The following is a 13,547-nucleotide window of genomic DNA, read 5'->3' as shown; positions in this document are numbered from 1 at the left end:
CATTTTCTTCTGGGCACCTCTTTTTTTTGGCTGGACACTGTGGGTGACTCACCAAGTAGCAGCAATTGGTTTTCTTCAATACCAAATGCTGCAGGAGTGGGAGGTGAGGGAGTGGGGCAGTTGTGGGGTCTGGGGGTAGGTCTGGACTTATCAGGTTAACACCGTCCTCATCCTCCTGATAGGTCACCTCTGCTTCACCATTTAGCCGTCTAGCAGGCAAATGGCCTGTTTCACCTTGGTACTCTATCTGAACAGTCACTATCACAGTCACTTTCAATTTCAACTTTCTCAACTGTGGGAATGACTGTGATGAAGCACTTTGGGGTTCTTTTAAGTCTAGAAGATCCAAAACCTCTGATAGTTTTAAGCTGTGTAGAAAAAAAACATCGGATAAACAGCCAAAACCTTTGACACCTAGCACTATAACACTACGACTATGTGTTATGCTTATGTTTACTTTTCTTGTCATCAAAAGATGCATGCTGGCATACAAATTTCATTATATATCAGTAGTAGACCCTTTAAAGAATATATGCACAAAATATTTCCGTTATATCTGTTAATTAAGGGATTTTATACCAGTTTGAGGCAGACGTCTCTTTGCAGCGGTGCCGGCAGGAAGTAAAGAGGCCTCGTCATGTGACCATTCACACTAGTCACATGACATTGATATTGTTCAGAGGAGACAACCTATGTTTTAATTTAAAAACTTGCATTAGCTGGCCAAAGCCAAAACAACACTTTTAGAAAGTGAAAGTTAAACCAAAAATGAGCATGAGGATTAAACGGATTAACACTGAAAAACATGAATAACTCGTCTTTTCATGTTAACTTTATGCAAATAGGGATGCTATGTCAAGTTATTTCAATGTAACCAACCCGGTTTATTTGATGTTCAGGTCATTTTAGAGCTGTCTTGTCTGATCTGCGGTCTGGACATAATGAGTTGAATCAACTCCGTTTTAAACCAGCCTGCTTGCAGACACCATCGTCGTTCAGCAGTTAAAGCTCTCCTCGGACTCCTCGTGCAGCTTCAAGAACCCCATCGTAATGAAAACCTGCTGTGGTTTATTAAAACCTGGTTGCTTCTCTACATAACAATGAAAACAGTGCAAACCATGTGGAACATTGGTCCGTCCCCCCTGTACACTTACTTTAAAGCAAAGAAACTGGAAGCAGCCACACATGCTGTCTTTGGCATTAAAGGTTTCAACACTCGCAGCTTGTTGTATGTCAAATAAAGAACGCTCTCTTAAATCATGGAAATGTAAAACGAAATCAGATCTGTCTGCGGTGGTTTTCTGATACATGATACTGTTGACTATTTTATTGTAAGGTGACTGAACTTGTGCACAGCAAAGTTTAAACTTATTGGATGAGGTTAAAATAATTATTCAACCTGCGTTTTGAGTCTTTTTTTTTTCCAGAGAAAGAAACTAAATGAATTAAGAACAGATTTAAGATTGTTTTAATTAGTTTTTTTTCCTTTTTTTCATAGAAAGAAACAAAATGAATTAAGAACAGACTTACGATTGCTTTATTTTCTCATACAATAGAACAGAAATACTTTATTTATCCCAGACATGGGGAATTATGTAATATGTCCTGTATATAAATTGACATTCTCAAGCAGCACTCCACAATTATATACTATGATGTGATAAATCTGAGCAAATCACTTTACCCTCCAGTATTATGTCACAATTAAAAGCTTCACCTTGAACAATAATTAAGTAAATACAACTTTATTGATACAACTTTATTGATCCCTTTGGTATGAACCTCAGGGAAATTGTTGATATTGTTAAGTAAATATCAGAACATTAACTGATTAAAAACTCTTTCACTCTTTACCTTTAAGTATAAAATGAATGCAGTCTGACAGTCTAGTTACTGTGGGATAATTGTAGATCAAAGATTTCTCTTTTTCTACCACTAACGACAAACTTTCAGTTAGAAAACGGGTGAGAATCAAGTAAGACAGAGTTTGTTGGCAGCCCCTAAAATCACTTAATCCCTGCAGCTCTGTGCTCTGAAATTAAAACTGAAATTCTAAACGGCTGGAAAATATTTACTTTTAATCATTAATCCATGTTTCTATAAATTAATAAAGGCTGTGTACAGGCTGCTAGTCTGAATAGTTGGTTAGCATGTAGCTCATCAGTCAAACTTTCTCCGTTTGGGTGCAAACTTTAGCTGAATGTTTTGACAAATTGGTGAAAATTTTGCCAGTTAAATAATTTAAAACTGACTTTCAATACATCATTCAATCCTTAACATGCTTTTTGTGCCAATTTAACATTCCCTAACTGCAATTGTGCTGCTGTCAAGTTTACTTCAAGTTCGCACAGCAGGTCCACTTAGCTTTAGCGTTAGCTTTAGCTTTAGCTGCTGACAAGAAAGGTGTTTGGAAAACTTACCTTTGCAACATTTTTCAGCCTCCAGAGAGATCAAAGGTGTTTCTTATCAAGTTAACAAATAGGCTATTGAGTATAAAACTAAACTAAGGTAAAAATATACACGTTTAATCATTAACCCATGTTCTTATACTTTAATGAACTCTGTGTACTGGCTGCTAGCCTCACTAGCATACGTGGCTAGCATGTAGCTCATCAGTCAAACTGAGCTTTTCTCCAGCTGTATGTCAGCTTTTGCTGAATGTTTCAACCGATTGATGAAAATTTCGCCCAGTTATATCACTGAAAACTGTAAAACTGACTTTTAATATCTCATTTAATCCTTTACATGCTTTTTGTGTCAATTTAACATTTCCAAACTGCAACTGTGCTGCTTTCAAGTCTACTTTCAGTTCACACAGCACGTCCGCTTAGCATTAGCTTTAGCTGATGACAAGAAAGGTGTTTGGTAAGCTTACCTTTATGACATTTTTCAGCCTCCAGAGAGACTAAAAGTATTTCTTATCAAGTTAACAAACAGGTTACTGGGCATAAAACTAAACAAAGGTGAAAATATATACATTTAATCATGAGCCCATGGTCATATAGTTTAGCTCAATGTGTGGGCCGCTAGCCTAATTAGCATACCTGATTAGCATGTAGCTCAGCAGTCAAACTGTACATTTCTCCATCTGTATGTGAACTTTTGCTGAACGTTTCGACCAACTGATCATGTTTCTGCTTTTACATACAAACGACTTGTTATTCTTGTGGCAATGAACATATAATTTACATATATGTTTAATCACAGTTTTGAACATTTACTTCTCTCCTCCAGACAAACGCCTGTTAGCATAACCACTAGCATCTGAGCTTATGGATCCTCCGGTATTTAAAAATTTCACCCAGTTATATCATTTAAAACTGACTTTTAATACCTCGTTTATTCCTTAACATACTTTTTTGTGCCAAGTTAACATTTTCTAAATTGCAGCTGTAACTACTATACTGCATTCGAGCAGTAAAGCTTAGCTGTAGCTTAGCTTTAGCGTTAGCTGCTGACAAGAAAGGTGTTGGAAAACTTACCTTGGTGACATCTTTCAGCCTCTGGAGAGACTAAAAGTGTTCCTTGTTTTTTTAAAAGACAGGTTACTGAGCGTAAAACTAAACTACGGTGAGCTAAAGTTGATCAAACTTGAGAGCAGCTCTTTCAACAGTTTTTCGGCTGAATCCACGGAAACCATCAGGCAGGTAAACTAAGGTGTAATAAAGACATCAGGTGCATGCAGGTAAGAAAAACACACAACACCTGAAGTAACACCAGTTTTTATTACCCATAATTCAGTGTGAACAATGATCAGGCGATTCTTCTACACTTTTCTGAAATAGAAACCACTAATAATAACAATAATAATCATAATCATAATGATAATAATTCAACCTTGTTTTTTTCCACTTACTTTCACAAACTATTTAGTAATGTTCGGTGAAATGTGCACTTTTGGTCACAGAGGCCTAAACATCTTGTTGGAGCCACGTCAGCTCTTTACGCAACAGCTGAGTCACCGCTGAGTGACGTCTTGTGGACACCTGCGAAAGTTTCTTCACCAAGATCTTCATGTTCAGTCTGTGGTGTTTCTTTGAATATAACCTACTGTGTTTATAATACAATGACATGCGTGTGAAAGTGTAAAACGGGCTTCCTCTGTGCTGAAATAAACGGAGCTGCAGCCCTGAAAAAAAACCACATATGAAAGACTTGTTGCATTAATTGGCCTAAACGCTGAGGGGGTGGGAGCGCAGAATGCAAAGAGCTGAGCCAGCAGTCCACTAACTCTCTGCGAAATGCATGTGAAATGCAACGTCCCTCCAATTGCGCATTTCTTTAAAGCTCACTTGTAGATCTGCGCTCAGATTGCGGGGAAACAGTCGGATGGCTGCTCCTGGAGGCGCATTCTCTGCAGCGCTTAGGCGGTCACAAGACTCGGGCATCGGTGAGCAAAAACATCGAGACGCTGACAGGTCAGCTAGAAGCTTACAGGCCCTCAGATTCTTCCCTTCTCCGCATCCGACATCCAACAAGTTGCTCCTTTTGGGGAACTACGTGCGCGCTGCGGTGCCATCGCTTCTGTCGCGTGTTTTTTTTCTTTTCTTTTTTCTTCTTCTTCTTGTTTTTTTAATGGAAATCTCACCGAGGCTCCTTTTTTAGATCTTAACCAGCTTCTCTGTGCGTAAAAGGGTCGTTTTTATCTGGAGCTGAATGGTGTTTAAAAACTAGAACTGGTCATGTGTCGGTGCGTAAAGGAGTGGCGCACGACGGAGTGACCGAGTGCCACTGGAGGAAATTCCACCAAAGATGTCAACATTGCTTTACCACCCACTCGAAATCGATTGTATTACCTTCAAGAAGGTGGCTCCTCGTATAAATAGGAACGCATTATTTCAAGAAAGACGCAAGTGAGCACAATCTGCGGACTGTTCTCTCTCTCTCTCTCTCGCTCTCTCTCTCTCGTTCGTTCTTTCTCTCTATTTCATCGACGCCTGGAAGAATTTACTGAAGACAACTGTGTCCACTGTGCAGGACATAAGCATCTTTAACTCCCAAACTAGTAAGTGTAAAGTTAGATTAAGCACATTTGTGTTGAAGTAGAAGAAACGCTGGGCTGTTTCTGGTGATTTATTCCACTTTTAGAGGTGCTTTTTGTTGCCTTTAACTTTGGATTTTTGAGTAATTTTGCTATTGTGCAGAATCTCAGGTGGTGCTGCTTCTGTTTGCATGGAGCAAAGTGTACAGTTCTGCTTTTTTATATTAGTTTGACTTCACAGAAAGCCTGTAACCCCTCTGTTACTGAACTTATTTTGTGCTTTCAGACAGTGAAGTCATGCAGGTGGAGAGGAAATGGCACATACTGTTGACTATCTTCTTTCTGCTCGTCACCTCGGGTCAGTGCATGGACAGCAAGGAGGTCAAGCAGAAAGAGAGAAGGACCCTGTTGGATCTAATCTTGCAGGTTATCAGAGACAGCCAGCAGCGGGACAAACCCGTCTCCAAGCGCTGCAGCAGTGGACTCTTCAGCTCAGCCCAAGACATGAAGTTCTCCTCCCGCGAAAAGCCTTTCTATGCCCCTAGGCTGGATAACAGTAGACTCATAGGTAAGCTGATAAGATTTATTTTTAGGTCCTGATGATGAAAGCATAATCCTCATTTTGCGGTTGGAGACAGCTGTCATCGGTCTGCTCGGTGCCGAACATCTTATTTAGGGGCTTGAGTGAGTTTGGCTGAGTGGAAGTTGTTGTTTTCATCAAGAAATGTGTGTACATTTTGGCTGTTTTACACATTTTGATGAGGGTGCAGGGTCCAAATCCGTCTGTTTAAAGTGGTTGTATAATGCATGTAACGTGCAGGAAAAAGGTTAAACCACATGTATTGAACTTCGTCAGCTCCGTCGTTAAAACTGTGATTGACGGACGGATGCAGACGTGGATCTGTGCTGTGGCTTCATGTAGGAGGAGCGTCGCCGTGCCAGACTTATGAATGATTCATTCAGTGTGATTCATTCTGAAAATCTTTAACATGAATGACGGCCATCACACACACAGACGCTGGCGTCCCGGAATGGACTCACATGTATCTCCACAAGACTTATCAGACAGAGGAACACACTGTGACAGGAACAACATGACTTTGGCTGGACTGTAGAGTCTTTATGGGGAGGCTGTAAACATTAGTTTCTGTACAAAAAAAAACAAAGCAAACAAACATCCAGAGCGTGTTACTAATTTGTCTGAGACCAGTGAGAAAGTGTTAGGTGGGGCTTAGATTTATTGGCATGATGTCTGGACTGGAATTAAGCTGTTTCACTCCAGCTTTCTTCTCAGCTGCCTGTGATAAAAAAAATAAATAAAAAAAAATAAAAAAATAAAAACTTCACTCAAATCCAGATGTGACAAAGAAAACGTGTCCAAAAATCCTTTTTATGCACGGTAACAAATTTATTTTTTTTATTGCTGCATCAATCAAAAATAATCGAACTTGAATTAAAGTGAACTGGAGGGGAAGCTTTGTGCCTCATCAGCGTGTTCTGTGGGCGTTTGCACAATATGTTGTTTAGCTGCAAATTTCAGATTCCCTGCTGTCACAATCGGTTAGACGGCGGTGCAGAGACGTTGCTCGCTCTTCCTACAGCTCAAAGTCTCCGGTCCAGCTTATGCAATTGGAAAAGTACTTTTCTCAGACCACTGGCTGGGTGGAATTTATCTTTTGAGGATATTAAAAGCTGCATATTAGCAACTGGTGCGTGTGACACTACCAAAGATCTATGGTCACGCAAGGATAGATGTTTTGAGCACAACGAGGAGGACGGGTCTCGGCCTATAGTTGTGGCAGCTGTGGTGAAACAAGACAAAACAATCGGTTTCAGTGCGAAGGATTCCATCCGCGTGACGCCATTCTCGCACTGCACATCTGCATAAATGTGTTTATGCTTTTAAATGCTTTTCTTTTTGGCTTCCTGCACACAAACAAATCCGGCTGTTACAGTTTGCTGGGGTCTCATGTTCTGTTCTACTTACACAGACTTATTCTGATGAGCATTACACTCCCATACAATAATCCCTTTAGCCTGTTAGCATGTCCGGTGTGTTGTCAGACCCCTGCATGTCTGCACGCCGTGAACTCTGAACACCAAACGCCCCCAAAAATGTGAACCAGGTCACTGCTGAGAGCTGAAGGTTGCATTTGTGTTTGTGTAACTGAGGCCAGGAGAAATAATTTGATGATCCTCGTGTTAAACTTTTAATTGTTCGTACATTACAGTGCAACATACTCGTAGAATTACATGTTTACTGACGAGCTAACGGTGGTTTTCTTTTTGCAGAAATTGTTCCTAGAGATGCAAACATGAAAGACAAATTCATTCAGCATTTCGGAGGTAAGAAAATTGCCATCTTCTCTGTGGTCCTTTCCAGACATTGCACCAACTTTTGCACCGAATGACTGGAAATTCTTTGTCTTACATTCCCGTAAGCCAGCGTACAGTATGCCTAAGTCACTGTGTGTGTGAACAGTGGCGCTGCTGTGGGTCAGCCGAGGGTTTCCTGGCTTAGCTGCTGGGTAACAGTGCAGAGAAATGGCACATGGTCTGAAGCCGACAGAATTAAGTTGAAGGCAGGTTAAGCTGATTATTTGTCTCAGGACCTGTGAGTAGACTTCATTATTGGTGTTAAAATCTGGAAGCTTTAATGTGGGCGCAGAAACTCTCAGAGGTGATTATAATCGACGACTCAATTCGCCTGCAGACTAAGTCCAGTTGAACCCTGACTCCTTAACCATGTCTGGGTTCACTTTCACTTCGTTATCCCTTTTTCTTTTTGGGTTTAAATACTCACAGATTAACTGTAGGAGCAGATGTGCTTGTTAGAAAGTTGGATAAAGAGGATGTTTTTTTCTGTTCACTTTGCCTGATGAGACCTTTTCTTTTTAAGCAGGACAAGTCAAGTTCTCGTCGGAGTGCAAAACACACTTTCATAGACTTTATCACAACACAAGGGACTGCTCAAGACCAGCATGTATGTATGACTTTCTGCTGTTTTTTTTTATAATGTGCTCAGCGTCTGATGAATCTGAATCAGCGTCATTGGCATACGAGGAATTCAGCTCTGATGTCTAATTACCTCTTAAAGTGCAAAAACGTTATCAGGTTTGGCTTTAAAGGCCCCGAAAACCTGTTTTAGTTGCAGCTGGTTTCTCACTGCAACAGGTGTGGCTTCTACGAAATATTTGCCGAAATATGAACGATATTCATCATTTCAATTGAGAATTTTCAAGATTCAAGACCTTTTATTTGTCAGACTCTCCTACAGCACAAGCAGTAAAATCCAAAGCGACTGTTCCAAAAGTCTGTGCAGGATCAAGACATCATAATAAAAACAATAAAGTAGAAGAAAAAACAGCCAGTATAGAGATTGTTAAACTAAAAGAAAAAGAAGTATTGTGCTCCTCGCGGACATGATTTAATAACATCTGAATCAGCTTCTTTTTGGCAGCTGGTGATTTAGAATTAGAATAAAAGAATAAATCTTTATTGATCCCTTATTATTTGCTACTTTCTCTTTAAAAAAATCTATTTTCACCAGCAAACTTTAGCTTTCTTTGTTGCGTATTTAGTCAGGGATACTTTAAATTTTCTTAGATTATTCCCAGATTAATAGCGTTCCACAATAAAACATCAAGGATTTTTAGTGAACGTAAACAAGGCATATTCTAATCCTACGCAGGATTTGACAAACTGATGCCCTTTTAAACCACATAATTGCTTCCTGCAAGTGAACATAAATGTTTGACAGTAGTTATGTGGAGCAGTGGTTTGCAGCCTTTCCGCAGAAGACCCACAAAAGCTTTTTAAATTTGTAAAGAACTGCGTACATGTGTCTGTAATTTACAAGGGTTCTGCTGCTTTTCCCAGTTCGGTGTAATTTAAGCAATTCTCAGAATAATAAAGATGTAAAACTGTCCAGTTTTTTTGGTTTAAGAGGATTCCACGATATGGATGAACTGAAAAAAAGAAAAGCGCTACGGAAGAAATATCTGTGTTGCCAGATCGTTGCCTCCATTCTGTTCATTAATTGTAGCTTTATAGAGTTTGGTGCAGTCAGAACGTTTATGAGTGCGTGAGAGACGCAGGTCAGAGCTGGGCTGTAAAAAAAACCCAAAGAAAAACAAAGAGCAGCTCGACCCGGCAACAAAACCCGCGATTGAATCAACTTGAAAAAAAAACAAAGCGCTGCAATATCTCATATGAACACAGCGTTACGGATGAATATGAATCTTGTCAGATCATATACGAGGCGCGCAGCAGTTATTAGAAACGTGGACCGACGATCGGTTCTGCTGAAGGATGCCACGCCTTTATGAGTTATCTGTCATCGTTTCCATGGAAACGGCGAATAAACAAGGCCGGAATTAAGATTCTGTAACTTCATCAGATCATTTGTGGTTGTTATTTGTAGAAGAGACCCAAAAAAGCTCTGATATAATATTATTAGTTTAATAAATGATGGGAAAATGATGTGATTGTAGGTATCGGTGGTTCTAATTATTAATTATTAATCATTATTATTAATTCTAATATATTAATTCTGATTAATAAAGTATTTTTCATTTCATTTCATTCATTTCATTTCTCTTTGAGCCGAGATAAAGATGTTGAGCTGTAGGTCATGTTTTTAGTGACACAATATAGTACTAAATATGCTAAAATTTGGATTTTAATCCCATTTATTTACATTATTAAACTGAAAAATCTACAGAAAATGAAAACTGTTTAGGAACGCTGTGATTAAAAACTTGGATTTATGTGGCTGAATATGTCTATTTTCTCGTGTTAATATACTTCCAGCTGCTCAGATTCGTCCCTGTAACCTCGTGCATCTCAAAGCTCTGGTCGGAAACAGAAGCGAACACAGCGGCAGCCGGTTGTCACGCTGAAGGATCGATTCTTTAATATGGGACGTTGAAAAATTGGAAATTAAGAAGCTGTCGTCAAGCAGCGTCACGTCATGACGGCAGGCGGCAAATTACCACGGTCATCAATATCAGTCTTTTTTTGTGGTGCGTTTGTGAGGCACTTAAGCGAGCGTTAAGTGGGAGAAACTGCCCTCCTGTGATTTAAAGTCTGCACTTCAGCTGAAGCCACACGAGCAGACTCGGTGGACGGAGAGAAGCAGCCCTGACAACTGGGTCACATACGGGACACGTTCATCTTGCCAGACCCAGATGACGCAGAATCGTAGCTACGCTTCATTTGTCGCGCTAATTGTACAGACGCCGATTTCTGAACACACACAGAGCTGCTCTTTTAAAGGATCATTGCAACTTTAAATCGCTCAGAGAATTAGCACGTCGCAGTGACATCAGCCCGGCTTTATCTCCACATTAACGCTTCCTCTCGCACTCTGATTGGCGTTCTCGGGGCTGTGTGCATACTCTGAGAGCAGCAGTGCATGAGAATTTTAAGTTATTTAAAAGCAATTTCTACATCGCAAGTTTGCAGAAGAAGTGAATCTTTAAGAGTTTACACGGTTCAGAGAGACAAACTGACCTTTATCCCGCTTTGTTTTTTTTTTCCTTTCAGATTACAAAAGATGTGCGAGATTGCTAACGCGGTTAGCGATGAGTCCACTCTGCATGCAATCGTAGATGCTGCATGTAAGTAAACGTGCTTCCTTCTCCTCGGTGACATTCCCCCTGCTGTCAGTGCAATGATAGTCAAGATCAACACATTACACAGATGCAGATTCTACATTTTTTGTTCCATGGTTGGATAAAAAAAAAAAAAGAATGCCTTTGTTGCTCTTTGTCAGATTTAATCTATTGTGTGTCTGAGGAAAACTCCTAATTAGAAACACATCTCGAGTACATCTGTCTAACATTTGTATATTTTGAGAAAGCGATTTATCTCGACCGGGCTGAAACGATTCCACAGGAGGCTCATAAGTATTATATATTAATCTTCATTAACTGTAAAGCTACGGTTGCGTTTTCACCACAAGCCGGTTTCGTCACGAGCAGCAAAGGCTCAGAGAGAAGATAAAGGAGCGCATTTAACACCCTTGTTTCTTGGAAATCGCGTGGAAGTTACGTGGAATTCGATCTTGACGAGTGAAATGTGGAGAGTTCGATCCAGAGTCCTGCTGCTAGAACAACGCGTGGATGCGTCGGTGTGAACGTACAAGTTCTCTGGCTACGAAGGAGGGTTTTTAAAAAGGAATTAGTCGGGTGATCGGCTTCCCGGTGCTGTTCGATTACTTTAATGCAATTTTGATGCAAAAACGCAAGGGATCGACCTACATGTTGTTATTTTAGGGCCGATACTGGTGCCAACATTTGGGACCGACATACATTAAATGTTCTGTTTTAATAGCAGAGAACCTGTTGATCATAACTCGATTTCTTTATCAATAAGGGCGGCTATAACTTAATATGTAAAATAGAACCAGGAGGGATTAAATTATCTCCTCTGTTTTTGCGGCTTTGCCTGAGATGTGAGGGGGTTCGGTGCCAAAATGGACCAAACCACAAATAAGTTGAGTTTTATGGGGTTTTTTTGGATAAGTGTTTATGGTCGACTAGTTCATGGCAAAGTGGTCCAACCAACAGCCCACTAGTAATGTCACAATACCACTTTGAAGTTTGGTCCATAATGGTTTTGGCAAGAAAATGTCGTGGCACACTGGGCCAAGCCACAGGAATGACTGACCGTTATGTTACCGGTAGTCGCACATGTTTGCGATTCAAGATGGCGGACACCTCAAGCCCCGTTAAAACTCAACTTGTAGGTACAGTAAGGTAAAAATTAACACAAAATTAACCCCCACCAAGCATCTATTTCTACCCCACGGTCCTCAGAAGCATCTCTAGTTCCTGATGATGTAAACTCTTCAATGTTTAACAAGACAAACCTGGAGTTTTTCTCAAAAAGTATAAAATGTGTCACGGTCCACTTTGGCCCTCAGCAAAAAGAAATTAAAACTTAAACAAGTCATTACAAAGCAGCTGTTTCTATCTCTGGACAGTGTCGAAACTTCTTTGGATAATGACTCCTCCAACAACCAGGATTGTTTTCTAGCAACACAAAATTTTGACCCCATATTTCTCTGAAACTAGTAAATGTGGTTTGGCACCAATTCCCTCATTTATCAGTTTGTTTCTTCTGTTTTCTCAATTTTTCACTGTTCTGCCACTTTTATTGCTCACAAAGGTCCAAATCTTGAAGCATTATTAATTATTGTTTTGAAGACTCTTGTTTCTGGTGAATCTGTGGCGGCCTGCTAACCTAGCCGCTAGCCGTTAGCCGCTAACCATTAGCGTAGCCACTGTGAGAGGAGCTGATTTCCTGGTTTGAGTTTCTGGTTCAGTTTAATTTCAGAGAGACATTTCTGAGACCACAGATTAACAACAGACAGAGAGATCAGCCCTGACACATTTAATTTATCAAAAATCAGTCAATAAAAACACAGATTATCTGAAAAATGCCAAATATCAGAGACAATAATCGCTCCTTCCCTTAAAGAAACTCACAAAACCAACTGAAAAGGTAATTTTTTAAATCCTGAACGTTGATAAATGACGTACAGACTCCGAGTTATTGTCAGAAACTCTTCCACTGTCTGCACTTTTTTTTTATCTTAAAGACAATAAACCGCGACGACTCTCAGGACAAAAGGAGGATGATCGTCAGAGGGGTAATTCTGGACGTAGTCTTTGTTAAGGTGAACCGTAACGACAGCGGCTAAAAGAATGTGTTCGCAGCGAACGCAATTAGTCACATCCGGACGGTTCGTCTGCGCAGGAGGTCACTTCTGTCCATTTGACTCCACCAAGGTGTAGAACTCGTGGCGATTATGAAACGTATTCAGTTTCTCCAGCGAACGATGAGATGATGAGAACCTGTCGTGGCGCCGAGAAACCTGACAAACGTATATCACGAGGTGCGTTAAGTGATTCATTAGTTCGTCATTGCTGGACAGAGGTGGGGGGGACTCTGACGAAGCTGTTTTTTATTCTAAGAAAAAGACTGAAGATGTTTAACTCCTTTTTTTTTTTAATGTTTTGCCATTTTTCATTCCAGGCCCTTAACATAACAGAAGAGGGATCAAAGCGTTGCCAAGAAAGTGCCTTCAAACCCACAGCAGTCGTGAGAACATTGTTGTGTTCATAGCGTTTCTGTTTTATTTCTGGAAAGACACACACGGACATTTGTTGGTCGCTGTTGAGCGGATTTATTTTTTTTGCTTTTTATCTCACTGTACTTGTATGTACCATATATTTGTAAGGAAATATTAATTTAATATTAAATGCACCTATTTATTGAAAGGGTATGTATATAATAATTTCACAGTTCATTCGAAAATCCGATTATTTTGGTTATAAAAGTTCTATACGACGGAGAGGAGGCTTTGTTTTTGTGTTTTTCTCTCCTCCTTACATATGAATTCCTCCTCCTCCACTATTATGCTGATATTACGCGCCGTCATTGTCTTCATTACATTTTATTTGGCACTTGAGTGATTGCTGACAATGAGAACATGTGGAATAACAACAGTGGTGATGATGCACTGCAAGTATTGAACAATAAAGAATATTGAAGCACA

The 13,547-nt window shown here is 40.0% G+C and overlaps 1 protein-coding gene across 2 annotated transcripts; it reads left to right on the top strand.

Annotated features, from left to right (window-relative positions):
* Nucleotides 1-4,139: 4,139 nt before the first annotated feature.
* alkal1 (ALK and LTK ligand 1) lies at nt 4,140-13,547 on the top strand. 2 transcript variants are annotated; one of them, XM_008292048.1, is made up of 6 exons: nt 4,140-5,005; nt 5,268-5,549; nt 7,274-7,327; nt 7,884-7,964; nt 10,529-10,602; nt 13,025-13,547. In XM_008292048.1, the coding sequence occupies exons 2-5, from the start codon at nt 5,279-5,281 to the stop codon at nt 10,591-10,593; spliced, it is 471 nt and encodes a 156-aa protein (XP_008290270.1). In that variant the 5' UTR covers nt 4,140-5,005; nt 5,268-5,278; the 3' UTR covers nt 10,594-10,602; nt 13,025-13,547. The 2 variants fall into 2 exon arrangements, with proteins under 2 accessions (XP_008290270.1, XP_008290269.1); XM_008292047.1 differs by having other exon boundaries at nt 7,881-7,964.

The sequence above is a fragment of the Stegastes partitus genome, unplaced genomic scaffold (genome assembly GCF_000690725.1).
Source record: "Stegastes partitus isolate 25-593 unplaced genomic scaffold, Stegastes_partitus-1.0.2 Scaffold780, whole genome shotgun sequence".
Classification (NCBI taxonomy): Eukaryota; Metazoa; Chordata; class Actinopteri; family Pomacentridae; genus Stegastes; species Stegastes partitus.
This window is presented reverse-complemented; position numbering and strand designations above follow the sequence as displayed.

Bases quoted from the DNA above. Each gene is read 5' to 3' on its own strand.
- alkal1 (XM_008292047.1), top strand. From the start codon at position 5,279: ATGCAGGTGGAGAGGAAATGGCACATACTGTTGACTATCTTCTTTCTG. The intron at 7,328-7,880 runs GTAAGAAAATTG...TTTCTTTTTAAG, and splicing joins ATTCATTCAGCATTTCGGAG to CAGGACAAGTCAAGTTCTCG. The intron at 7,965-10,528 runs GTATGTATGACT...TTTTCCTTTCAG, and splicing joins GGACTGCTCAAGACCAGCAT to ATTACAAAAGATGTGCGAGA.